Genomic DNA, 27500 nt, shown 5'->3' on the forward strand with positions numbered 1-27500 from the left:
GTCCTGGTCCAGGTCCAGGACTGGATCCACCTGGTTCCTCTTCAGTCTGAGGTTCTACAGGACCAACCTCTTTTCCAGCACCTTGGAGTCGACTTTAGCAACGGTTCGATATTCAGAAATACAAAAGGACCAATCAGAAAACAATAACCCTGAACCTCCAGGAGGTCCCGGGTTCATCCGAACCACGCAGAGCCGGTTTTGGATCGGGACCAGAACCCAGATATCGGGACCAGAACCCAGATATCTGGATCCAAGGACAGACTTTGTGAAGACGAGAGCTTTAAACTCCAGACCGACAGATGTGGAGGACCACGTTGGATCCCCTTCAGCGGAGACCCGCCGACTCTGAGACTCCTAGAACCAGAACCGATGGTCCGCAGCGAGGATACGGTGCCGGGACAAAAGGGTCAGTTGGGTTCAGGGGCAGCAGAGAACCTCCCTCCGGCCCGTCCTGAACCCTCTCGGGATCCAAAGACCCGGAGGAGCTTCTGGAGGAAAGGTGAGGGTCGTCTGACCACAGGTCTCCGCCTCCGCTGAGTCACTGAAGGAGCGAGGCACCAGTGAAGGCTGGCGACCCGGCGGCAGGTGCATCAGGTGCATCAGGTGCAGCAGGTGCATCAGGTGCATCAGGTGCATCAGGTGCAGCAGGTGCAGCAGGTGCAGCAGGTGCATCAGGTGCATCAGGAGCATCAGGTGCATCAGGTGCATCAGGTGCAGCAGGTGCATCAGGTGCAGCAGGTGCATCAGGTGCATCAGGTGCAGCAGGTGCAGCAGGTGCCTCCACATCGGGGTCAACAGAAAACCCCCTCACACAGATCAGGATCTACTGTCTGACTCTCAACACCCCCTGGAACCCAAACCTGGAGTCATCAGAACCCTGAACCCAGAGCTGATAACGGACCCACCAGCTCACAGGACCAGGGGGTAGAACCAGCACCTGAGAGGCCCCTCACACCCTGCCCCCCCCCCCCCCCCCCCAGCTGGACCTGTGTGAACACGGCAGCTGCTTCAGAAAGAAACCAGGACCAGGACCAGGACCAGGCTGGGACTGGACCATGGCTAACCAGAGGAGGAGGTCTGAGACTCCACTTGTCTCCAGTTTACAATGCTGCCCTTTCATCCCTTCATCCAACCTCAAAGAACAACTGTTCACAGACGTCCTCCTGTGACTCCAACCACTGGACCAGGTCCAGTACCAGCCTGGTCCTGGTCCTGGTCCTTTGTCGGGTGGTGGAAGTAGGTCTGGACTTGGTTAGTGCTGGTCCAGTACGAGCGGGTTCTGGTCCTGGTCCAGTGAAACCAGGTCCAGTTGCTTTGTGGATATTGTAAATATATATTTATTTATTTATTTATTATATATTAATATATTATTATTGTATATTTATTTTATTGTATATATATATAATTATATATATATACGTGTGTGTGTGTGTGTGTGTGTGGTCAGAGACACACACACACACACACACACACTCAGCTCCCCTCCCCCGCTCCGCTCGTTTCCTCCTGCAGGACAAAGCGGCCACGCTGCTGCTAACGGACACACACACACACGGACACGCGCACACACGGCCGCGCGCTCACACACACACGGCCACGCGCACAAACGGACACGCGCACACATACGGACACGCGCGCATACGCGGACGCGCACACACACGCACTGTATGAAAACATTGAACGTTTTTTCATCTGAGCCGAAAGAAACAAAGTGTTTCCGTTTCAGAAGCTCCGACAACTTCAGCAGCTCACACACACACACACACACACACACACACACACACACACACACACACACACACACACACACACACACACACACAGAGAGGAAGTCACATCTGCAGTAACGGAACAAAGCGGAACAGGATCTGATCGGTGCTGAACTCTGGGGATCGGATCCCTGCCGATCACCGTCCCCCCCCGTCAGTAAACAAACATCAGTGTTAGTAAACAAATCCTTGTTGTTAGTAAACAAATCCTTATTGTTAGTAAACATAAGAACTCTGAGGAGAGCAGCGTGCACGCGCCTGAGCCCGTGTCTCTCGTGCTTTCCGGTGAACGCACCTTCTGGTTGATCTCCTTCATCCGGTCCTGTCTCCGGTTCTCCAGCAGCCGCGACATCCCGACGACCCCGCGACCTCAACAACAACAACAGCAGGGACGGTCCGGGTCCGGGTCCGGGTCCGGGTCCTGGTTCTGAGCTGGTCCTGAGCCTGGTCCCGGAGCACTCCGCAGTGTGAGACCGGGGGGCGGGGCCTCTCTGTGACTGACAGATCCGCTTTCCACTTCTGAACCAATCACAGCGCGTCCCGCCGCTTCAGCGCTCAGCCAATCCCCTGCCCGCACGCCCCGAAGTCCCGCCCCCCAGCGTCTGTCAGGGAGCGCTTGTTTTCTCACCGGGGCGGCGGCAGGGGCGGGGTCAGTCTCTATGACAACGTGTCAGGGTGCCATGTGATCCAAGCAGCCAATCAGAGCGCTGCGTGAGGTCAGGTGGTGATTAGCCCCGCCCCCCTCATGCAACAGGCTGCTGTGTGACGTGGAACCACCGAGCGCTGACCCCGCCCCCCTCCGGAGGGAGCCAATGAGAGAAACGAACGCACTCCGAGAAAAGACTGCAACACACAACAAAACATATACAATTATATTTATAATATGATATAATATATAAATATATAACACTACAGGAAGTATAATATATTTATATATATATATATATAGAATAAAGATAAACAAAATATTAATATAAATATATAGAAATACAATATATTTATATTCATTCATTCATCTGTCGGGTCGGGGGGGTCTGGAGACTTAGTCCCTGTGACCCTGAGGGCTGTGGTCTGGACCCGTCCCCTCATGGTGGTTCAGGTCTGAGTCCCTGTGACCCTGAGGGCTGTGGTCTGGACCCGTCCCCTCATGGTGGTTCAGGTCTGAGTCCCTGTGACCCTGAGGGCTGTGGTCTGGACCCGTCCCCTCATGGTGGTTCAGGTCTGAGTCCCTGTGACCCTGAGGGCTGTGGTCTGGACCCGTCCCCTCATGGTGGTTCAGGTCTGAGTCCCTGTGAACCTGAGGGCTGTGGTCTGGACCCGTCCCCTCATGGTGGTTCAGGTCTGAGTCCCTGTGACCCTGAGGGCTGTGGTCTGGACCCTGGTGCTCCTGGTCTCCCATGGCAGAGTGGTCTCAGGCGAGGGGCCGGACTAAGAACGCCTCACAAAGACTCTACGGACAAACCAGGAAGAGGAGGAGAGACCCTGCCCGGAGGAAGCCCGGGGCCCCCGTCTGGAGCCAGGCCAAGACCAAGGGCTCGCCGGCGAGCGCCTGGTGGCCGGGTTTACCACGGAGCCCTGGGACGAAGCTAGGACTGGACCAGCACTAACCAAGTCCAGACCTACTTCCTCTATCGACTGTCGCTCTAACGACGGAGCACAAAGGGTTCCAGTGACATCATCGACCTGTGAGAGGTTAAAGACCTGGATCTCACACCAGGTAGTTGGTCCAGTCCCAGCCTGGTCCTGGTCCTGGTAGTGCCCTGCCGGCCACAGCCCAAAAAAGTGACATGGCACCTCCCCCCCTCCATCCTGTGGCCCCACCACTCGCAGGAGGAGCCTCTGGGGTCGGGGCGCTGCTGCACGGGGGGCAGTGAGGGTGAGGGGCCTGGAGGGTCCAGACCCGGGCAGCAGAGGCTCTGGGGACGTGGAGCGTCTCCTCTCTGTGGGGGAAGGAGCCGGAGCTTGTGAGGGAGGTGGAGCTCCCAGTTAGATCTGGGGGGGCTCACCTCCACACACAGTCTGGATCTGGACCCGTGCTCCTGGATAGGGGCTGGACCCTGGTCTTCTCTGGAGGGGCCCAGGGTGTGAGGGGCCGGGCGGGTGTGGGGAGACTCTCAAACCCCCGGCTGAGCGCCGCGGTGTTGGAGTTGACCCCGGTGGACCAGAGGGTGGCCTCCTTACGCCTGCGGGTGGTGGGGGGGGGCTCTGACTGTTGTTGGTGCAGATGCAGCAACAGCAGTTCAGAGTCTGGGGCCTTCTTGGAGACCCTGAATGGAGTCCTGCATGGGGCTCCAGTAGGGGACTCCAGAGTCCTGCTGGGAGACTTCAACGCCCACGTGGGCAACGATGGAGACACCTGGAGAGGCTGATTGGGAGGAACGGCCTCCCTGATCTGAACCCCAGCGTCTGGTGTTAGACTTATGTGCTGGTCCTGGATCCTCTTTAACAAACACCATGTTGGAACAGAAGGAGGCTCAGAAGTGGACCTGGTCCCAGAGCACACTAGGCCAAAGGTCCAGGATCCAGTCTGTGATGGTCTCATCTGATCTGAGGCCGGATGTTTTGGACACTCGGGTGAAATGAGGGGCAGAGCTGTCAGCTGATCACCATCTGGGGATGAGTGGGTCAGAGGACGGGGAAGGTTCTGGACACACCGGGTAAACCCAGACCAGTAGTGCGGGTGAACTGGGACCGTCTGGAGGAGGCCCCTGTCCCAGAGACCTTCACCTCACACCTCCGGAGGAGCTTTTCTGGCGTCCCTGTGGAGGTTGGGGGCATCGAACCGGAGCGGGCGATGTTCAAAGCTTCCACTGCTGAAGCTGCAGCGGTGAGCTGTGGCCTCAAGGTCTCAGGTGCCTCAAGGGGCGGGGACCCTGGAGCACCGTGGTGGACCCCGGGGGTCAGGGGTCCCCCTGAAGAAGGAGGCCTTCAGGATCTGGTCTCCCAGAAGACTCCGGAGGTGGTTCTGAGGTCACCACAGGTCTGAAGGGCTGCAGCCTCTGCTGGGTCAGAGGCAAAGCAGCGGGTGTGGGAGGAGTTCACACAAGTCCTGGAGAAGGACTTTGGGGGGCACCGAGGTGCTTCTGGACCACCATTCAGCACCTCAGGAGGGGGACACGGGGAACCGTCCAAGCTGTTCACAGTAAGGACGGGACGCTGGTGACCTCAGCTGATGAGGCTGAGGCTGGGCAGTCCTGGTTCCTACCCTCACCTGTGGTCCTGAAAGCTGGGTCAGGACCCAAAGAACCAGGTCCAGGTCAGGACCCAAAGAACCAGGTCCAGGTCAGGACCCAAAGAACCAGGTCCAGGTCAGGACCCACAGAACCAGGTCCAGGTCAGGACCCAAAGAACCAGGTCCAGGTCAGGACCCAAAGAACCAGGTCCAGGTCAGGACCCACAGAACCAGGTCCAGGTCAGGACCCAAAGAACCAGGTCCAGGTCAGGACCCACAGAACCAGGTCCAGGTCCAAGCGTGTGAAATGTGTTTCCTCAGGAGGGGGGCTGGAGTCTCCCTTAGAGAGAGGGGGAGAAGTTCAGCATCCGTGAGGAACTCGGAGTAGAGCCGCTGCTCCTTTGTGTTGAAAGGAGCCAGTTGAGGTGGTTCAGGATCATCTGGTCTGGATGAACCCTGGGCGCCTCCCTAGGGAGGTGTTCCAGGCACGTCCAGCTGGGAGGAGGCCTCGGGGAAGACCCAGGACCAGGTGGAGAGATTAGATCTCCACAGACCTGAGACCTGATCCAGGATCAGAGGCTGGAGATGAGATAATAAATAAAAACAGAAAAACATTCATGAGTTCTTCATAAACTGGTGATGAGAGAAGATCATTAGAGAATGACCTCTAACTCTTATTATACAAATATATATATGTGTGTGTGTGTGTGTGTGTGTGTGTGTGTGTGTGTGTGTGTGTGTGTGTAAACAGTGACTGCTGCACTGATGCGTTATATGATTATCATCACTGTCGTTCACGTTTATTTACTGTTTTAAAGTCTTTTACACTGATTGTTCTGTTGGTTCAATGGAACATCTGTTCACAGCTGTACTGACTGGTACTACTGTTACCATGACAACACACACACACACACACAAACACACACACACACGCACTCACACACACGCACACAGAGACACACACACACACACACACACGCACACACACACAGACACACACACACACACAGCTCCCCCTGCTGACAGTTTATAGAAATACAGAATAATACAAGAACTCTGTGTTAGTTTGCACTGTTAAAGTGTGTTAAAGTGTCCTCTAGGAGCATAAACGTGTGTTAAAGTGTCCTCTAGGAGCATAAACGTGTGTTAAAGTGTCCTCTAGGAGCATAAACGTGTGCTAAAGTGTCCTCTAGGAGCATAGACGTGTGCTAAAGTGTCCTCTAGGAGCATAAACGTGTGCTAAAGTGTCCTCTAGGAGCATAAACGTGTGTTAAAGTGTCCTCTAGGAGCATAAACGTGTGTTAAAGTGTCCTCTAGGAGCATAAACGTGTGCTAAAGTGTCCTCTAGGAGCATAAACGTGTGCTAAAGTGTCCTCTAGGAGCCTAAACGTGTGTTAAAGTGTCCTCTAGGAGCATAAACGTGTGCTAAAGTGTCCTCTAGGAGCATAGACGTGTGCTAAAGTGTCCTCTAGGAGCATAAACGTGTGTTAAAGTGTCCTCTAGGAGCATAAACGTGTGCTAAAGTGTCCTCTAGGAGCATAAACGTGTGCTAAAGTGTCCTCTAGGAGCCTAAGCGTGTGTTAAAGTGTCCTCTAGGAGCATAAACGTGTGTTAAAGTGTCCTCTAGGAGCATAAACGTGTGCTAAAGTGTCCTCTAGGAGCATAGACGTGTGCTAAAGTGTCCTCTAGGAGCATAAACGTGTGTTAAAGTGTCCTCTAGGAGACTAAACGTGTGCTAAAGTGTCCTCTAGGAGCCTAAGCGTGTGTTAAAGTGTCCTCTAGGAGCATAAACGTGAGTTAAAGTGTGTGTGTGTGTGTGTGTGTGACTGTTCCTTTAAGAGAGTTGACTCACCTGACGGACACACCTGAGCTCAACTTCCGGGTGTGTTCACAACAACAACAGCAGAAGAAGAAGAAGAAGAAAAAGTCCGTGAGTTTAAAAAAACAAACACATTTGATTTGTTTTGATTTGGTGAAGCTTATGTTTTAGCTGTTAGCATGTTAGCTCCACTACCTGTTAGCTCCGTTAGCTGTTAGCTCCGTTAGCTGTTAGCATGTTAGCTCCGCTACCTATTAGCTCCGTTAGCTGTTAGCTCCGTTGGCTCCGTTAGCATGTCGGCACGGAGCTCTGAACATTGATCACGTCACGGCCGCCATGTTGGAATGACGTCACCTTTAGACTCACCTGCAGCTGCTGTTTAAACTGAAGCTAAAGATCAAAACTATAAATAAATAAAAACTATAAATAAAGAACCTCATGAACACAAAACAGATTTAAATACATTAAAAACACTTTATTATTAATAAATAAACTTTAATGAAATAAATAAAGTTATTAAAACAGTTTAGTTTCATGTTTTTAGTTTATTTGTTTTGATCAGAAAAATAAAAATGAACTGAAAAAACTGACACACTGTCTTTTGTCCTCTCTGACAGAGAGACAGGTGGAGACAGACAGGTGGAGGCAGACAGACAGGTGGAGACAGACAGACAGACAGACAGGGGACAGAGAGACAGGTAGGAGGACAGACAGACAGACAGGAGGACAGACAGACAGACAGACAGACAGACAGACAGGGGACAGACAGTAAAGATGGAGGACCGCGGGGGGACGAAGACGAGACGGAGCGTTGGAGAGGACGAGGGGCTGGGGACCATGGAGCAGACAGACAGGGGACAGAGAGACAGGTGGACCGGGGACAGACAGACAGGCGGACAGACGGGTGGACAGACGGGTGGACAGACAGGTGGACAGACGGGTGGACAGACGGGTAAAGGGGACAGGATGAGTGTGAGGTCAGAGGTGTCTGTCCGAGAGGCGGCGAGCTGGACGGAAAGTGAGAGAGAGATGATGTCAGAGGGGGCGGGGCTGATGTCAGGGGGGGCGGGGCTGGGGGCAGAGGGGGCGGGGCTGAGATCAGAGGGGGCGGGGCTGTTGGCGCACCTGGAGGCGGAGCCTGAGGAGAACCACCTGCCGGAGAAAGCCGCTCAGGTGTTCAGTCCTGCCGTCACCGTCCTCCACTCCGCCCTCTCACCCAGAGGCAGTGAGGCATTCTGGGAAACGGAGTCAGAGAAGAGCCCCTTCCTGGGTCCCCAAGCTCCACAGGACTACAACCAACATGGCTACCATGGAGCTCCACAGGACTACAACCAACATGGCTACCAGGGAGGCCCACAGGACTACAACCAACATGACTACCAGTACGAGTGGGCCGAGGACACGCGTCCTGACAAATGTAAATATACCTGTCTGTCTCTCACCTGTCTGCTTCTCACACCTGTCTGTCTCTGACGCGTCTGTCTCTCACCCGTCTGTCTCTCACCTGTCTGTCTCTGACCCGTCTGTCTCTGACCCGTCTGTCTCTCACCCGTCTCTCTCTCAGGTGGGCGCTGCTGCGTGAGCAGGGAGGCCCTGAAAGGGGGCGTGGCCCTGCTGGCCTCGGCGCTGCTCTTCCCGGTCCTGGTGTGGGGCGGCTTTGTGTTCCTGCCCTTCGACGCCCCCCTGATGCACGGAGCCGCCCTCCGACTCGTGTACGCGCTGCGCTGCTCCGTGTTCGCCACCGCGCCCATCGCCCTCGGTGAGTCCTCACCTGTCTGACTGTCTCTCACCTGTCTGTCTCTCACCTGTCTGTCTGTCTCTCACCTGTCTCTCTCTCTCTGTCCCACACCTGTCTCTCTCTCACCTGTCTGTCTCTCACCTGTCTCTCTCTCACCTGTCTCTCTCTCACCTGTCTGTCTCTCACCTGTCTGTCTCTCAGGTTGGGTGGTCCTGGGGTTCAGTCGTCTGAGGTCTGGTGTGATTCGTCCCGTGTTTGATGACGAGGTGAAGGGGGCGGAGCTCCAGGGGGCGGAGCTTCAGGGGGTCAGTGTCCACCGCCGCTTCGTCTCTGACTCCGCCTCCCTGTTCCTGATCTACTTCCTGCAGCTGGTCGTCATGGCGATGTACCTGAGCCAGGAGCAGCTGAAGCTCGTTCCTCTGCTGACGGTCGTGTTCGCCCTCGGACGGTGACGACGATTACATCATCATTTAACGCACCTTAGTTTGTTTGTTTACATGTTGTTGTTTGTTGTTGTCAGGCTTGTTTACTGGTTTGTTGTTGTTGTTGTTTGTTTGTTGTCAGGCTCGTTTACTGGGTGGCGGCGGCGTTCGGCAGCAGTATCCGTGGTTTCGGGTTCGGCCTCTCCTTCCTGCCGACTCTCGCCATGATGGTCGCCAACTTCTACTTCCTGTTCACGGTGGAGGCGGCGGGCTCCATCTTCAGCCTCCCGTCCCCTGAGGAGGCGGCGCCACCGGCCGCCGCCAAGCAGCGCTTCTGGGGATGACATCACTTCCTGCCAGGCGCTTCTGGGGATGACATCACTTCCTGCCAGGCGCTTCTGGGGGTGACATCACTTCCTGTCAGGCGCTTCTGGGATGACATCACTTCCTGTCAGGCGCTTCTGGGGATGACATCACTTCCTGTATTTTTAACAGCTTTACTTTTTTTATGAACTGAAACTTTCAAACTCAAATGTTTGTTTATAAAGTTTTATTTTGAAAGGTTCGACACCACCTGGTAGTTGTTCAGCCCCGCCCACTACTTCCTGTTCCTGTTCAGTCACTTCCTGTTTTAACGACCGTCAAACATTTGATTTCAGAATAAAACTGAACTTTTATGATTAAGTTGAATTTTTTCACAATAAAAGCATGAAATGTACTTGTCTGCCTCACTTCCTGTTTCCAAATTAAAAGTCAGTTTTGATCCTAGATCAGTTTGTCTTAACAGGAAGTGAAGTCGTTTCTCCGGTCGAACGCTCGCTGACAGACGACACCAAACAAAGTGAGCCCTGCCAACAGGAAGCACTGAGCTGACTTCAAAATAAAAGCACCAGAACCACAAGTTCCACGTTCCTGACGAGAACCGTAAAAATAAAAAGAACAGTTTGAACTTTGAGACTTTTGTATTTCGACTGAACTCTGATTAAAATCTGATCTGAAGTCAGAAATTAAACCGTAAAGAAGAAGCAGGGCTCTTATTTTGAAAGCTCAGGTGTGTTGAGGCGTGCAGGTGAGCTCCGCTGACACGCGACGGTGTTGACAGAGGAAAGAAGAGAAGAGGAGAGGAAGAGGAGAAGAAGAGAAGAGGAGAAGAAGAGAAGAAGAAGAGAGGAGGTCATGGAGTCAGGGAAGAGGAAGTCGTGTTTGCTGCGGCTGCGACAAAAGTGTCCGTTCAGGAAACTCCGGCGACACAAAACCTACGGTCGCCTCATTTCACTTTCATTATTAAACATTTATGTTATTGAATCTGTCGCTTTGTTCAGTTTGATTTAACTTTGTTAAACATTCGTCGTGTTGAGACCGTGAACGGTAGATGTGGCGTGTAGCGTGTTCGCTGTTCTCGCCTTCGCTCGTGTCTCACGCGGCGTTCGCGGAGCTAACGGATCGTTTGTCGTGTTCAGAGTTCGGCTCTTTAGCGTGCGATCGACAGCGAAACGTTCTGGAAACAGAATCCAGAGAACGACCGCGCGCCACGTTCCTCCTCGCTCAGCGTGACGCAGGAAACGGCTAAACCAGCGTTAGCATCGTAGCATCCGTTAGCTGCTAAAGCTCCATCTTTACGTTTTCTTCTGATCCTGAAACGACGTTAACGTTAAAGAGTTCGTGAAACTCTACGACGGCTCCTCCGTCTGCGTCACCGCGCTCACTGACCTCACTTCCTGTTTCCTCCTGAACAGATGTGTCAGCAGCAAACTCTTCTCCTATTGGCTCATACTGGATCAACATGGGCCCGCCCACCAGCAGCCAGCCAATCAGAACCATCTACTCAGAACCACACCCCTCCGTCTGTGCTCCCGACCAATCAGAGGCCGCCGCAGGTGAGTGTCCGGCACGACCCAAACAGAACCACACTGACCCGAACACAACAGAACCACACTGACCCGAACACAACAGAACCACCCTGACCCGAACACAACAGAACCACACTGACCCGAACACAACAGAACCACACTGACCCGAACACAACAGAACCACACTGACCCGAACACAACAGAACCACACTGACCCGAACACAACAGAACCACACTGACCAGAACACAACAGAACCACACTGACCAGAACACAACAGAACCACACTGACCCGAACACAACAGAACCACACTGACCAGAACACAACAGAACCACACTGACCAGAACACAACAGAACCACACTGACCCGAACACAACAGAACCACACTGACCAGAACACAACAGAACCACACTGACCAGAACACAACAGAACCACACTGACCCGAACACAACAGAACCACACTGACCCGAACACAACAGAACCACACTGACCCGAACACAACAGAACCACACTGACCCGAACACAACAGAACCAAACTGACCCGAACACAACAGAACCACTCTGACCCGAACACAACAGAACCACACTGACCAGAACACAACAGAACCACTCTGACCCGAACACAACAGAACCACACTCTGTTGATTATTCCACTGATTCTGCAGACGTCCATATGGAAGAAGAGGTCCACCAGGACCACCAGAACCAGCAGAACCACCAGGACCAGCAGAACCACCAGGTCCAGCAGAACCACCAGGTCCAGCAGAACCAGCAGAACCACCAGAACCAGCAGAACCACCAGGACCAGCAGAACCACCAGGACCAGCAGAACCACCAGGACCAGCAGGCCAGAGCTGAGTGCTGGATGGGTGAGTGTCGTGTTGGAACAACCTGCTTCGACTGTTCTCTGAACTTCGGTTCTGTCTCTCGGGAACAGGAACACGAGGGTCCACCGTCGACCCAAAGCCTCCGGGTCTCTGGTTCTGGGGGCACAGGGTTCTGCAGACCTGTGTCCAATGAGGATCCTCCAGTTCTGTGTGTGTCAGCCCTTCAGACGGGCTTTGGTCTCCTTTGTTGAGGCTCAGTGGGTCAGTGGAGGTGAAGGTCCACTTCAGGGCTGCGTCCCTGGAGGACGTGAGCGATGCACCTGGACGTCCCCGTCAACCTTCCCCCGGCTTCATCTGTTCTGGGGTTTGAGACCCGAAGACTCTGGTGGCAACAAACGCTTGGACGCAACAGACTCCTCCTCAGGCCTGGACTCTCCAGGACCAGGACCAGGACCAGGACCAGGCCTGGACTCTGCTGCCCACTCCTTTGAGGACAACATGGTCCACATCCTGGACCGAGAGGACAGATGGTTTGAAAGAGGAGGAAATGAAGAGAAACCATCTCTAACCAGAGGAGGAGGTCTGAGACACCAGGACCAGGACCAGGCTGGGACTGGACCATGGCAAACCAGAGGAGGAGGTCTGAGACTCCACTTGTCTCCAGTTTACAATGCTGCCCTTTCATCCCTTCATCCAACCTCAAAGAACAACTGTTCACAGATGTCCTCCTGTGACTCCAACCACTGGACCAGGACTAACCAAGTCCAGACCTACTTCCACCAACCACTGGTCCTGGTCCTGGTCCTGGTCCTGGTCCAGTCCCAGCCTGGTCCTGGTCCTGGTCCTGGTCAGATGTGTACATGAACTGAAGGTGAAACATCTTCCTGACACAGAACCAGGTCCAGTGTCTTTGGACTGAAGCTGCTTTGAGGCGAACGACGACCTGAACATGAGAACCTTCACAGACTCGGTCGCACAACAGTTCACGTCACCGACGCCTCAGGCCTGTGCTCCCTCTGTTTCCATGGAAACGGAGCCGCTGAAAGGCGCCTGCTCGCTCTGGAGGAGTCGGCTGAGGAGTTGACGGAGCGTCTCCACGACTACGAAGACGGGAGCCGACGCAAAAACCCTACGGATCAGAGGTCTGCAGGAGAAGCTCGGAGGAACACAGAAGAAGCGCCGCGTGTTCGAGCACGTGAGGAGGAAGCTGCAGAACATGGAGGGCGCTCGCTGCGCCACGATCCGCCCCGCCTCAGAGCCGTCACGTCAGGATCTGAACCCGGCCGGAGACAAACCTCGCTGCGTCTGACCTCAGGGACCAGGACGCAGAGAAGACCGCAGGTTAGAGCCTCAGGGTCCAGGAAACGGTTTTAAGGACGAACTGTCCCGACGGAGGAGGACGGCCGCGTCCTTCTGTGGGTAGAGAGTGTGTGTGTGAGTGTGTGTGTGTGTGTGTGAGTGTGTGTGTGTGTGTGTGTGTGTGTGTGTGTGCGTGCGTGTTTCCTGACGTGAATACTCAACTCCTTCTTCTTCCTGTTTCAGATCTGGACGATGACTTTGACCCTGAAACTGGAGAGAGCACAGGGAGGACCCCGCCTCTCTGACCATCAGCCATGTTGTAAATAAACGTTTTTACCGTGTTCACAGCTGATCATCTGTTGTTGATGATGATGATGATGATGATGATGATGAAGGTTAATCGTGCTTTATTGACTCGGATCGACTCTGATGAGGAAACGTTTTATTATAAAAGAAAGATCTGGTGTTTCTACATTTACACTTCCTGTACAGTGAACCCGTCTGTGACCCTTTCACAATAAAAGCTCTGAGAACATCAAACTGAACCTGCAGCTCTTCTGATTGGCTAAACTCAGCAGGCTTCCTCATTGGCTGCTGCCAGCTCAGTGGGCGGGGCCTCGTCCTCAGAGCTCGTGTGACGCGCCGCCGTCCGAAACAAACGCATCAGATCCCGAAATCGCCGAGAGACCTGGAAAAAAACGAGGAGAGTTAGCGACACGAGTCACGGCCAGACGACCAATCACAGGACACCAAACAACCAATCACCTCGCTCGGAGTCTTGTTGCCGAGCAGAGTAGAGATGGACTGGAATGTGCTCTGATTGGCTCCTTCCTGCTGACACGTCGTCAGAATAACCCGATCGGCTTCTCTGGAAAACAGCGACAAGAAAACAGCGTTTTGTGACGCGTCAAAGGAAGTTCCTCTGAGTCTCTACGGTAGTTCCTCTGAGTCTGAGTCTCTACGGTAGTTCCTCTGAGTCTCTACGGTAGTTCCTCTGTGTCTCTACGGTAGTTCCTCTGAGTCTCTACGGTAGTTCCTCTGAGTCTGAGTCTCTACGGTAGTTCCTCTGAGTCTCTACGGTAGTTCCTCTGAGTCTCTACGGTAGTTCCTCTGAGTCTCTACGGTAGTTCCTCTGAGTCTCTACGGTAGTTCCTCTGAGTCTCTACGGTAGTTCCTCTGAGTCTCTACGGTAGTTCCTCTGAGTCTGAGTCTCTACGGTAGTTCCTCTGAGTCTCTACGGTAGTTCCTCTGAGTCTGAGTCTCTACGGTAGTTCCTCTGAGTCTGAGTCTCTACGGTAGTTCCTCTGAGTCTGAGTCTCTACGGTAGTTCCTCTGAGTCTGAGTCTGAGTCTCTACGGTAGTTCCTCTGAGTCTCTACGGTAGTTCCTCTGAGTCTCTACGGTAGTTCCTCTGTGTCTCTACGGTAGTTCCTCTGAGTCTGAGTCTCTACGGTAGTTCCTCTGGGTCTCTACGGTAGTTCCTCTGGGTCTCTACGGTAGTTCCTCTGGGTCTCTACGGTAGTTCCTCTGAGTCTCTACGGTAGTTCCTCTGAGTGTCTACGGTAGTTCCTCTGAGTCTCTACGGTAGTTCCTCTGAGTCTCTACGGTAGTTCCTCTGAGTCTCTACGGTAGTTCCTCTGAGTCTCTACGGTAGTTCCTCTGAGTCTGAGTCTCTACGGTAGTTCCTCTGTGTCTCTACGGTAGTTCCTCTGAGTCTCTACGGTAGTTCCTCTGAGTCTGAGTCTCTACGGTAGTTCCTCTGTGTCTCTACGGTAGTTCCTCTGAGTCTCTACGGTAGTTCCTCTGAGTCTCTACGGTAGTTCCTCTGAGTCTGAGTCTCTACGGTAGTTCCTCTGTGTCTCTACGGTAGTTCCTCTGAGTCTCTACGGTAGTTCCTCTGAGTCTCTACCGTAGTTCCTCTGTGTCTCTACGGTAGTTCCTCTGAGTCTCTACGGTAGTTCCTCTGTGTCTCTACGGTAGTTCCTCTGAGTCTCTATGGTAGTTCCTCTGAGTCTCTACGGTAGTTCCTCTGAGTCTCTACGGTAGTTCCTCTGAGTCTCTACGGTAGTTCCTCTGAGTCTGAGTCTCTACGGTAGTTCCTCTGAGTCTCTACGGTAGTTCCTCTGAGTCTGAGTCTCTACAGTAGTTCCTCTGAGTCTCTACGGTAGTTCCTCTGAGTCTGAGTCTCTACGGTAGTTCCTCTGAGTCTCTACGGTAGTTCCTCTGTGTCTCTACGGTAGTTCCTCTGAGTCTGAGTCTCTACGGTAGTTCCTCTGAGTCTCTACGGTAGTTCCTCTGAGTCTCTACGGTAGTTCCTCTGAGTCTCTACGGTAGTTCCTCTGAGTCTCTACGGTAGTTCCTCTGAGTCTGAGTCTCTACGGTAGTTCCTCTGAGTCTGAGTCTCTAAAGAGGAGGAGTAAAGAGGAGTAAAGAGGAGGAGTAAAGAGGAGTAAAGAGGAGGAGTAAAGAGGAGTAAAGAGGAGGAGTAAAGAGGAGTAAAGAGGAGGAGTAAAGAGGAGGAGTAAAGAGGAGGAGTAAAGAGGAGGAGTAAAGAGGAGGAGTAAAGAGGAGGAGTAAAGAGGAGGAGTAAAGAGGAGTAAAGAGGAGGAGTAAAGAGGAGGAGTAAAGAGGAGGAGTAAAGAGGAGGAGTAAAGAGGAGTAAAGAGGAGTAAAGAGGAGTAAAGAGGAGTAAAGAGGAGTAAAGAGGAGGAGTAAAGAGGAGGAGTAAAGAGGAGGAGTAAAGAGGAGGAGTAAAGAGGAGGAGTAAAGAGGAGGAGTAAAGAGGAGTAAAGAGGAGGAGTAAAGAGGAGGAGTAAAGAGGAGGAGTAAAGAGGAGGAGTAAAGAGGAGTAAAGAGGAGTAAAGAGGAGTAAAGAGGAGGAGTAAAGAGGAGGAGTAAAGAGGAGGAGTAAAGAGGAGTAAAGGGGAGGAGTAAAGAGGAGGAGTAAAGAGGAGGAGTAAAGAGGAGGGGTAAAGAGGAGGAGTAAAGAGGAGTAAAGAGGAGTAAAGAGGAGTAAAGAGGAGGAGTAAAGAGGAGGGTAAAGAGGAGGAGTAAAGAGGAGTAAAGAGGAGTAAAGAGGAGTAAAGAGGAGGAGTAAAGAGGAGGAGTAAAGAGAAGGAGTAAAGAGGAGGAGTAAAGAGGAGGAGTAAAGAGGAGGAGTAAAGAGGAGGAGTAAAGAGGAGGAGTAAAGAGGAGGAGTAAAGAGGAGGAGTAAAGAGGAGGAGTAAAGAGGAGGAGGTAAAGAGGAGTAAAGAGGAGGAGTAAAGAGGAGGAGTAAAGAGGAGTAAAGAGGAGGAGTAAAGAGGAATAAAGAGGAGGAGTAAAGAGGAGGAGTAAAGAGGAGGAGTAAAGAGGAGGAGTAAAGAGGAGGAGTAAAGAGGAGGAGTAAAGAGGAGTAAAGAGGAGGAGTAAAGAGGAGTAAAGAGGAGTAAAGAGGAGGAGTAAAGAGGAGTAAAGAGGAGGAGTAAAGAGGAGTAAAGAGGAGGAGTAAAGAGGAGTAAAGAGGAGGAGTAAAGAGGAGTAAGAGGAGGAGTAAAGAGGAGAGTAAAGAGGAGGAGTACCTCGTCCACAGAATGACTTTTTCTCCGCTCGCCGTCAGAGAAATGTTCTTGGCACGGACGGGGAGATCAGGAGGAGGAGTGGGCCGAGGAGGAGCGGAGGAGGAGACGGAGGAGGGGTGGAGGAGGAGGAGGTGGAGACAGAGGGAGGATGGAGGAGGTGGAGGACTGAGGAGGGGTGGAGGAGGAGGTGGAGTCAGAAGGAGGGATGGAGGAGGAGGTGGAGACAGAAGGAGGGGTGGAGGAGGTGGTGATGGAGGAGACAGAAGGAGGGTGGAGGAGGAGGTGATGGTGGAGACAGAAGGAGGGGTGGAGGAGGAGGTGATGGAGACTGAAGGAGGGATGGAGGAGGAGGTGATGAAAGAGGGAGGGGTGGAGGAAGAGGTGATGACAGAGGGAGGGGTGGAGGAAGAGGTGATGACAGAGGGAGGGTGGAGGAGGTGGTGATGGAGGAGACAGAAGGAGGGGTGGAGGAGGAGGTGATGGAGACAGAGGGAGGATGGAGGAGGAGGTGATGGTGACAGAGGAGGGATGGAAGGAGAGGTGATGGAGGACAGAAGGAGGGATGGAGGAGGAGGTGATGGAGACTGAAGGAGGGATGGAGGCGGAGGTGATGGAGACCTGAAGGAGGGATGGAGGAGGAGGTGGAGACAGAAGGAGGGATGGAGGAGGAGGTGATGGTGACAGAGGGAGGGATGGAGGCGGAGGTGATGGAGGAGACAGAAGGAGGGATGGAGGAGGTGGTGATGGAGGAGGTGGTGATGGAGGAGGAGGTGATGGAGGAGGAGGTGATGGAGGGGAGAGGAGACAGAGGGAGGATGGAGGAGGAGGAGGAGGTGATGGAGACAGAGGGAGGATGGAGGAGGAGGAGGAGGTGATGGAGACAGAGGGAGGGATGGAGGGGGAGGAGGAGGTGATGGAGGAGGAGGTGATGGAGGTGGAGGTGGAGGAGTTGTGGCAGGCGTGGGGACCAATGGAGGGGGGGAGCTTCTCCTCCACCTCCTCCTCTCTCCTCCTCTTCAGCGTCGGGCTCTGCTCCTTCTCTTCATCATCGTCGTCCTCCTCCTCCTCCTCCAGCTCCTCCTCCTCCTTCTCATCAGTCAGAGGGAAGGAGGCTTCCCATGATGCACCACTGCGATCTGTCAACACACACACACCTGTTCATTAACACGCACACACACACAACACACACACACACACACACACACACACACACACACACACACACACACACACACACACACACACACCACACACACACACCACACACACACACACACACACACACACACACACACACACACACACACACACACACACACAACACACACACACACACACACACACACACACACACACACACACAACACACACACACACACACCTGTTGGTGGACTGTCCCCCTTCAGGTCCAGATCCTTATCTTGGTCCTCGTGGGCGGAGCTTATCTGAGAGTACAGAGGGTCCAGACTCTTCATGGCCTGGACACGCCCCCTGAGGTCTGGAGACGTGAGACAGGTTGAGACAGGTGAGACAGGTGAGACAGGTGAGACAGGTGAGTCAGGTGAGACAGGTGAGGTCAGGTGAGACAGTGAGTCAGGTGAGTCAGGTGAGACAGGTGAGTCAGGTAAGACAAGAAAGGTGAGACAGGTGAGTCAGGTGAGTCAGGTGAGTCAGGTGAGTCAGGTGAGACAGGTGAGACAGGTGAGACAGGTGAGACAGGTGAGTCAGGTGAGACAGGTGAGTCAGGTGAGACAGGTGAGTCAGGTGAGTCAGGTGAGACAGGTAAGACAAGAAAGGTGAGACAGGTGAGTCAGGTGAGACAGGTGAGTCAGGTGAGTCAGGTGAGACAGGTGAGTCAGGTAAGACAAGAAAGGTGAGACAGGTGAGTCAGGTGAGTCAGGTGAGTCAGGTGAGACAGGTGAGTCAGGTGAGACAGGTGAGACAGGTGAGTCAGGTGAGTCAGGTGAGTCAGGTGAGTCAGGTGAGACAGGTGAGTTAGGTGAGACAGGTGAGACAGGTGAGTCAGGTGAGTCAGGTGAGACAGGTGAGTCAGGTGAGTTAGGTGAGACAGGTGAGGACAGGTGAGACAGACCTTGTTGCCGTGGCAGTGAGAGCATCCTTTCGTCCTGTGTCTGCGGATCTTTGAATCACAATCTGACCAATCACAGCCCTGGAACACATCACACAGTCTTATCCGACCAATCACAGCCCTGAACACATCACACAGTCTTTATCCGACCCAATCACAGCCCTGGAACACATCACAGTCTTTATCTGACCAATCACAGCCCTGGAACACATCACACTCTGTATCTGACCCAATCACAGCCCTGGAACACATCACACAGTCCTGTATCTGACCAATCACAGCCCTGGAACACACACACAGTCTGTATCTGACCAATCACAGCCCTGGAACACATCAGACAGTCTTTATCTGACCCAATCACAGCCCTGGAACCACATCACACAGTCTTTATCCGACCAATCACAGCCCCTGGAACACATCACACAGTCTTTACCTGACCAATCACAGCCCTGGAACACATCACACAGTCTTTACCTGACCAATCACAGCCCTGGAAACACATCACACAGTCTTTATCGGACCAATCACAGCCCTGGAAACACATCACACAGTCTATCTGACCAATCACAGCCCTGGAACACATCAGACAGTCTATCTGACCAATCACAGCCCTGGAACACATCACACAGTCTATCTGACCAATCACAGCCCTGGAAACACATCACAGTCTTAATCTGACCAATCACAGACCTGGAACACACCTCACACAGTCTTTACCTGACCAATCACAGCCTGGAAACACATCACACAGTCTTTATCCGACCAATCACAGCCCTGAACACATCACACAGTCTCTATCTGACCAATCACAGCCCTGGAACACATCACACACGTCTTTACCTGACCAATCACAGCCCTGGAACACATCACACAGTCTTTATCTGACCAATCACAGCCCTGGAACACATCACACTCTGTATCTGACCAATCACAGCCCTGGAACACATCACAGTCTCTATCTGACCAATCACAGCCTGAACACATCAAACAGTCTTTATCCGACCAATCACAGCCCTGGAACACATCACACAGTCTGTATCTGACCAATCACAGCCCTGGAACACATCACACAGTCTTTACCTGACCAATCACAGCCTGGAACACATCAGACAGTCTGTATCTGACCAATCACAGCCCTGGAACACATCACACAGTCTCTATCTGACCAATCACAGCCCTGGAACACATCACACAGTCTTTATCCGACCAATCACAGCCCTGGAACACATCACAGTCTTTATCTGACCAATCACAGCCCTGGAACACATCACACAGTCTTTATCTGACCAATCACAGCCCTGGAACACATCACAGTCTTTATCTGACCAATCACAGCCCTGGAACACATCACACAGTCTTTATCTGACCAATCACAGCCCTGGAACACATCAGTCCTCTATCTGACCAATCACAGCCCTGGAACACATCACACAGTCTTTATCTGACCAATCACAGCCCTGGAACACATCACACAGTCTTTATCTGACCAATCACAGCCCTGGAACACATCACAGTCTGTATCTGACCAATCACAGCCCTGGAACACATCAGTCTCTATCTGACCAATCACAGCCCTGGAACACATCAAACAGTCTCTATCTGACCAATCACAGCCCTGGAACACATCACAGTCTTTATCTGTCCAATCACAGCCCTGGAACACATCAGACAGTCTATCTGACCAATCACAGCCCCTGGAACACATCACAGTCTTAATCTGACCAATCACAGCCCTGGAACACATCAAACAGTCTCTATCTGACCAATCACAGCCCTGGAACACATCACAGTCCTTAATCTGACCAATCACAGCCTGGAACACATCACACAGTCTTTATCCGACCAATCACAGCCCTGGAACACATCACAGTCCTGTATCTGACCAATCACAGCCCTGGAACACATCACAGTCTGTATCTGACCAATCACAGCCCTGGAACACATCACACAGTCTTTATCTGACCAATCACAGCCCTGGAACACATCACACAGTCTATCTGACCAATCACAGCCCTGGAACACATCACACAGTCTTTATCTGACCAATCACAGACCTGGAACACATCACAGTCTTTATCTGACCAATCACAGCCCTGGAACACATCACACAGTCTTTATCCGACCAATCACAGCCCTGGAACACATCACACAGTCTATCTGACCAATCACAGCCCTGGAACACATCACACAGTCCTATCTGACCAATCACAGACCTTGTAGTTCCGGTGGGCGCCCATCTTCCTCCTCTGGCGCCGGCTCGTCATTGGTTGGATCTTATGTCCCTCCTCTTCCTCTTCCAGCTCGGGGAGCGTCACTTCCTCAAAGCCGCTGCTGACCCCGCCCCCCGTCACCTGGCTGACGCCCTCTCCGCCGTCTGATCCACCGCCTCCGTCCTCCGGCCAATGAGCTTCCTCGAACTGCCCCGGGCGTGCGGGAGGTGGGCGGAGCTCGTCAAAAACACCCAGAACTCAGCCTGGAGGTGGGTGTGGCCTCTGAGCAGCGTGGCCATCTGAGCCTTCAGCTGAGACAGGACAACAACGACTCACTGAGCGGTAATGGTACACTGGTGACTGTTGTTATGGTGATAATGGTTGAACTGGTGACTGTTTGTTATGGTGATAATGGTTGAAACTGGTGACTGTCATGGTGATAATGGTTGAACTGGTGACTGTTATGGTGATAATGGTGAACTGGTGACTGTTATGGTGATAATGGTTGAACTGGTGACTGTTGTTATGGTGATAATGGTTGAACTGGTGGACTGTTATGGTGATAATGGTTGAACTGGTGACTGTTATGGTGATAATGGATGAACTGGTGACTGTTGTTATGGTGATAATGGTTACACTGGTGACTGTTATGGTGATAATGGTTGAACTGGTGACTGTTGTTATGGTGATAATGGTGAACTGGTGACTGTTATGGTGATAATGGTTGAACTGGTGACTGTTATGGTGATAATGGTTGAAACTGGTGACTGTTATGGTGATAATGGTTGAACTGGTGACTGTTATGGTGATAATGGTGAACTGGTGACTGTTATGGTGATAATGGTTGAACTGGTGACTGTTATGGTGATAATGGTTGAACTGGTGACTGTTGTTATGGTGATAATGGTTGAACTGGTGACTGTTATGGTGATAATGGTTACACTGGTGACTGTTATGGTGATAATGGTTGAACTGGTGACTGTTATGGTGATAATGGTTGAACTGGTGACTGTTGTTATGGTGATAATGGTTGAAACTGGTGACTGTTATGGTGATAATGGTTGAACTGGTGACTGTTGTTATGGTGATAATGGTTACACTGGTGACTGTTATGGTGATTATGGTTGAACTGGTGACTGTTATGGTGATAATGGTTACCACTGGTGACTGTTGTTATGGTGGTAATGGTTGAAACTGTGACTGTTATGGTGATAATTGGTTGAACTGGTGACTGTTTGTTATGGTGGTAATGGTTGAACTGGTGGACTGTTATGGTGATAATGGTTGAACTGGTGACTGTCATGGTGATAATGGTTGAACTGGTGACTGTTATGGTGATAATGGTGAACTGGTGACTGTTTATGGTGATAATGGTTGAACTGGTGACTGTTGTTATGGTGATAATGGTTGAACTGGTGACTGTTATGGTGATAATGGTTGAACTGGTGGACTGTATGGTGATAATGGATGAACTGGTGACTGTTGTTATGGTGATAATGGTTACACTGGTGACTGTTATGGTGATAATGTGAACTGGTGACTGTTATGGTGATAATGGTTGAACTGGTGGACTGTTGTTATGGTGATAATGGTGAACTGGTGACTGTTATGGTGATAATGGTTGAAACTGGTGACTGTTATGGTGATAATGGTTGAACTGGTGACTGTTATGGTGATAATGGTGAACTGGTGACTGTTATGGTGATAATGGTTGAACTGGTGACTGTTATGGTGATAATGGTTGAACTGGTGACTGTTGTATGGTGATAATGGTTGAACTGGTGACTGTTATGGTGATAATGGTTACACTGGTGGACTGTTATGGTGATAATGGTTGAAACTGGTGACTGTTATGGTGATAATGGTTGAACTGGTGACTGTTGTTATGGTGATAATGGTTGAACTGGTGACTGTTATGGTGATAATGGTTGAACTGGTGACTGTTGTTATGGTGATAATGGTTACACTGGTGACTGTTATGATGATTATGGTTGAACTGGTGACTGTTATGGTGATAATGGTTACACTGTGACTGTTGTTATGGTGGTAATGGTTGAACTGGTGGACTGTTATGGTGATAATGGTTGAAACTGGTGACTGTTGTTATGGTGGTAATGGTTGAACTGGTGACTGTTATGGTGATAATGGTTGAACTGGTGACTGTTATGGTGATAATGGTGAACTGGTGACTGTGTTATGGTGGTAATGGTTGAACTGGTGACTGTGTTATGGTGATAATGGTTGAACTGGTGACTGTTATGGTGATAATGGTTGAACTGGTGACTGTTGTTATGGTGGTAATGGTTGAACTGGTGACTGTTATGGTGATAATGGTGAAACTGGTGGACTGTTGTTATGGTGGTAATGGTTGAACTGGTGACTGTTATGGTGATAATGGTTGAACTGGTGACTGTTTGTTATGGTGATAATGGTTGAAACTGGTGACTGTTGTTATGGTGATAATGGTTGAACTGGTGACTGTTATGGTGATTATGGTTGAACTGGTGACTGTTATGGTGATAATGGTTGAACTGGTGACTGTTATGGTGATAATGGTTGAACTGGTGACTGTTGTTATGGTGATAATGGTTGAACTGGTGACTGTTATGGTGATAATGGGGAACTGGTGACTGTTTGTTATGGTGATAATGGTTGAACTAGTGACTGTTATGGTGGTAATGGTTGAACTGGTGACTGTTATGGTGATAATGGTTGAACTGGTGACTGTTATGGTGGTAATGGTTGAACTGGTGACTGTTATGGTGATAATGGTTGAACTGGTGACTGTTTGGTGATAACGGTGGTGCTGGTGACTGTTATGGTGATAACGGTGGTAATGTAGGTGCTGGTGGCAGCGGTGACTGTTGTTATGGTGATAACGGTGGTAATGTAGGTGCTGGTGGCAGCGGTGACTGTTGTTATGGTGATAACGGTGGTAATGTAGGTGCTGGTGGCTGCGGTGACTGTTGTTATGGTGATAACGGTGATAACGGTGGTTATGGTGGTGCTGGTGGCAGCGGTGACTGTTGTTATGGTGATAACGGTGATATAACGGCGGTGCTGGTGGCAGCGGTACCCTCGTGGACGCTGGCCGGGCTCAGGTCCGGTCCCGTCTGCAGAGCCTTGATGATCTTCTGATAATGGGACGGATTGTCTCCAAAGCTGATTTCCAACTGTCGCAGGAAACGACGGCTGCGCTTCGAACGCCTGCTGCTCCTCGAACTGCAGAATCATCAACGAGTCAGCGAGTCAACGAGTCAGCGAGTCAACGAGTCAACTAGTCAGCGAGTCACAGAGTCAACGAGTCAACGAGTCAGCGAGTCAGCGAGTCAACGAGTCAGCGAGCGAACGAGTCAGCGGGTCACAGAGTCAACGAGTCAGCGAGTCAACGATTCAACGAGTCACAGAGTCAGCGAGTCAAAGAGTCAGCGAGTCAACGAGTCACAGAGTCAGCGAGTCATTGAGTCACAGAGTCAGCGAGTCAACGAGTCAGCGAGTCAACGAGTCATTGAGTCAGCGAGTCAACGAGTCAACGAGTCAGCGAGTCAACGAGTCAGCGAGTCAACGAGTCAGCGAGTCATCGAGTCAGCGAGTCAACGAGTCACAGAGTCAACGAGTCAACGAGTCAGGCGAGTCAACGAGTCAACGAGTCAGCGAGTCAACGAGTCACAGAGTCAACGAGTCAACGAGTCAGCGAGTCAACGAGTCAACGAGTCAGCGAGTCAACGAGTCAGCGAGTCAACGAGTCAGCGAGTCATCGAGTCAACGAGTCAGCGAGTCAACGAGTCACAGAGTCAGCGAGTCACAGAGTCAACGAGTCAACGAGTCAGCGAGTCAACGAGTCAGCGAGTCATCGAGTCACAGAGTCAACGAGTCACAGAGTCACAGAGTCAACGAGTCAGAGTCACAGAGTCAACGAGTCAACGAGTCACAGAGTCAACGAGTCAGCGAGTCAACGAGTCAGCGAGTCAACGAGTCACAGAGTCACAGAGTCAACGAGTCACAGAGTCAACGAGTCAAGCGAGTCAACGACTCATCGAGTCACAGAGTCAACGAGTCACAGAGTCAACGAGTCAACGAGTCATCGAGTCACAGAGTCAACGAGTCACAGAGTCAGCGAGTCATCGAGTCAGCGAGTCACAGAGTCAACGGCTCTTACCAGGCCACACTGCAGCGCCTGCTCCGGGTGCAGGAACGCGGCGAAGTCTCGGAGGAGGTCGGTCCCTGGCTCCCAGGATGCAGCGCAGCTTCCTGAACAGCAGCACCACTTCCTGTCCCTCCCCCACCTGCCTGAAGTCGTTCAGCAGGGACACGAACTCCTGCACCTGCCCGGGTGCGTCCTGCAGCGCCTCACGCACCTGGAGACACACAGACACCTGCGTCACCGCGCCTGCTCCTGCTGGGATCATGTTGCCGTGGAAACGCCTCTCCGTTCACACACACACACACACACACACACACACACACTCACCCTGTTGAGGTAGCTCTGGGCGAACGCCACGTCCTTGCTCTCGCGGTGCGGGTCGTTGGTCACGATGTTCTCGTCGTACAGCAGCAGCAGCTTGGCGGCGTCTTTGCTGAGGCGTTCCTGACGACTCCTCCTCAGGCCGCGCAGAGGTCGGCTCCGCCCTCGGCCTCGACCAGGACACCGCCCGCCTTTTGGTCGTGTCCTCTCCCGCCGGCGTCTCCTCGTCTCCTCCCGCCTTACTGCCCCGCCCCTCTCCAGACTCCTCCCCTTTATGCCCCTCCTCTTCCCCTCCTCCTCCTCCTCCTCCTGAGAGCCGGCCGACGTGGGAGAGTGGTCCTCCTCCGAGTCGCCGTCCACACAGAGACGCCGCTCCGCCGCCAGCCAGGTCAGCTGCTTCATGGTCTCCTACAGGGGTCAGAGGTCCAAAGGTCAGCTGCTTCATGGTCTCCTACAGGGGTCAGAGGTTCAGCTGCTTCATGGTCTCCTACAGGGTCAGAGGTCAGCTGCTTCATGGTCTCCTACAGAGGTCAGAGGTCAAAGGTCAGCTGCTTCATGGTCTCCTACAGGGGTCAGAGGTCAAAGGTCAGCTGCTTCATGGTCTCCTACAGGGGTCAGAGGTCAGCTTCTTCATGGTCTCCTTACAGGGGTCAAAGGTCAGCTGCTTCATGGTCTCCTACAGGGGTCAGAGGTCAGCTGCTTCATGGTCTCCTACAGGGGTCAAAGGTCAGCTGCTTCATGGTCTCCTACAGGGGTCAGAGGTCAGCTGCTTCATGGTCTCCTACAGGGGTCAAAGGTCACTGTGCCGCTGCTGTAACGTTAGTTGCTAACCTGTATAATTTTGAACCACAGCCGTATAATAACAGTCTCCATCTTGTCTTTGACTCCGCCGTATTTCCTCTGACCATAAAAGGGCATGTATGTGAGGTTCAGGGGAGGGCGTACGTCCATCTGGCTGACGTTTACCTCAGAGGAGAAGTGAGGGCCAGTGGCTAGCTGTCACTCAAGAGGCCACGCCCCTAATTATTCATAAACTTTAACCTCCAATCAAATAAAAACTAGCCCCTCCCCCTCAGTGTTGCCATGGAGACCTGATCTAAACACACAGACCAGGTTTAATGAAGCTGTGTAAACGTGTTTAACACTCAGAGACCTGACGCTGACGCAGCTTCTGATTGGAGCACACAGGAAGGAAGCTGTGGGCGGTGACTTCCTGTTTACCTGTAACTCTGGCACGGACAGAAACCGACTCCTCTGACGCCGATGACATCACTTCCTCGTCGTCTTCGTCCTGTGTGAGGTCATCGAAGTCCTCCTCCTCCTCCTCGCCCTGCCGCTCCTGGTCTTCGTCCTTGTCCTTGTCTCCGTCCTCTTCCCGGTCCCCTCCCCCGTCCTCCCTCTGTCCCTCCTCCTCCTCCTCCTCATCCTCCTCCCTCTTCCCCCCTCTCCTCCCCCGCCTGCGTCCTCCTCTCCACCTCCTTCTCCTCCTCCCTCTCTCCGCTCTTCTTCCTCTCCTCCAGAGTTTTTCTCCTCCATCCAGACGGACCACCCCCGGACCAGCCCAGTCCTCCTCCTCCTCCTCCTCCTCCTCAGCGGAGGACGACATCGGGCTCAGTGTTGACGTTGAAGCTGAACTCTCCTCCTCCACCTGAGGGGGGCGTGGCCTTGTGCACCTCTGCTCCTCTGTGATTGGTCCCGTGGAGCTGGGCGGTGGTGGTGGGCGGGGCCGGTGGAGTCCACACCATCTGGAGGAGGAAGAAGCGGGACTTCAGAGCCTCAGCTGAGCGATGCATGATGGGATTTTGTAGTGTCAGGGCTGGTCGGGGAGGGGAGGACGCTCCGGCCAATAGGAAGGCAGGACGGGACAGCAGCCAATGGGACGGGCTCACAGGCGGGGGCGGGGCCAGGGCTCCCGAAACAGTGGGGACACCTGGAGGACAGGACAGGGAGCTGATTTGCTGTCTGTCCACCTGTCTGTCCACCTGTCTGTCCACCTGTCTGTCCACCTGTCTGTCCACCTGTCTGTCCTCCCTGTCTGTCATCCTTCCCGTCTTTGGGGGCTTTGGCGAGCGGCAGCAGAGATGCATTGTGGGCCAGGGGAAAGAGGCGCCTGTGTGGGGGAGGGGGGGGCTGGGCGGACTTGTTGAGCCAATAGGGGTGGAGCCTCAGGGTGCAGCCGGGGGGGAGGGAGGGGGGGTAAGAGGCGGAGCTCAGCCGGGTCCTCTGGATGATCAGCTGACTGTTCTGCAGGAGAGAGACACAGTGAGTCACAGTGGCGAGCG

General features: G+C 52.6%; 4 protein-coding genes across 10 annotated transcripts in view; 2 read left to right on the forward strand and 2 right to left on the reverse strand.

The window, feature by feature from the left end:
• Positions 1–2562, reverse strand: part of arhgef2b (rho/rac guanine nucleotide exchange factor (GEF) 2b) — a 35108-nt gene extending 32546 nt beyond the window's left edge. For all 3 annotated transcript variants that reach the window (XM_083918324.1, XM_083918323.1, XM_083918322.1), the window contains exon 1: positions 2065–2562. In XM_083918324.1, the coding sequence (XP_083774450.1) occupies positions 2065–2121 (57 nt within the window). In that variant the 5' untranslated portion in view covers positions 2122–2562. The remainder of the gene's footprint in view (positions 1–2064) is intronic.
• Positions 1–9600, forward strand: part of LOC310950494 (uncharacterized protein) — a 13504-nt gene extending 3904 nt beyond the window's left edge. The window contains exons 2-6 of one of the 4 annotated variants that reach the window (XM_083918335.1): positions 7515–8177; positions 8325–8519; positions 8700–8946; positions 9063–9312; positions 9376–9600. In XM_083918335.1, coding sequence (XP_083774461.1) covers positions 7515–8177; positions 8325–8519; positions 8700–8946; positions 9063–9264 — 1307 coding nt within the window. In that variant the 3' untranslated portion in view covers positions 9265–9312; positions 9376–9600. Of the gene's footprint in view, positions 1–6803; positions 6872–7377; positions 8178–8324; positions 8520–8699; positions 8947–9062 lie in introns of those variants that run through there. The other 3 variants (XM_083918336.1, XM_083918337.1, XM_083918334.1) reach the window with 3 other exon arrangements.
• A 429-nt stretch (positions 9601–10029) lies between these two features.
• On the forward strand, positions 10030–13260 carry LOC310950503 (uncharacterized protein). Of its 2 annotated transcripts, XM_083918347.1 has the most exons (5): positions 10030–10181; positions 10657–10797; positions 11435–11508; positions 11572–11638; positions 13139–13260. In XM_083918347.1, the coding sequence occupies exons 1-5, from the start codon at positions 10097–10099 to the stop codon at positions 13198–13200; spliced, it is 429 nt and encodes a 142-aa protein (XP_083774473.1). In that variant the 5' UTR covers positions 10030–10096; the 3' UTR covers positions 13201–13260. The 2 variants fall into 2 exon arrangements, with proteins under 2 accessions (XP_083774473.1, XP_083774472.1); XM_083918346.1 differs by having other exon boundaries at positions 11435–11638.
• LOC310950049 (GON-4-like protein) overlaps positions 13248–27500 on the reverse strand; it is a 29377-nt gene continuing 15124 nt past the window's right edge. Inside the window, 21 exon segments of the mRNA XM_083917713.1 lie at positions 13248–13583; positions 13661–13763; positions 16455–17038; positions 17073–17590; positions 17836–17931; positions 17934–17952; positions 18547–18608; positions 19293–19317; positions 20757–21001; positions 21004–21064; positions 23831–23950; positions 23952–23975; positions 24913–24975; positions 24977–25111; positions 25225–25432; positions 25434–25507; positions 25510–25626; positions 26440–26460; positions 26462–26622; positions 26776–26963; positions 27005–27462. Coding sequence (XP_083773839.1) covers positions 13467–13583; positions 13661–13763; positions 16455–17038; positions 17073–17590; positions 17836–17931; positions 17934–17952; positions 18547–18608; positions 19293–19317; positions 20757–21001; positions 21004–21064; positions 23831–23950; positions 23952–23975; positions 24913–24975; positions 24977–25111; positions 25225–25432; positions 25434–25507; positions 25510–25626; positions 26440–26460; positions 26462–26622; positions 26776–26963; positions 27005–27462 — 3399 coding nt within the window. The 3' untranslated portion in view covers positions 13248–13466.

Source organism: Echiichthys vipera (assembly GCF_963691815.1).
Source record: "Echiichthys vipera genome assembly, chromosome: 8".
NCBI classification, from domain to species: Eukaryota; Metazoa; Chordata; class Actinopteri; order Perciformes; family Trachinidae; genus Echiichthys; species Echiichthys vipera.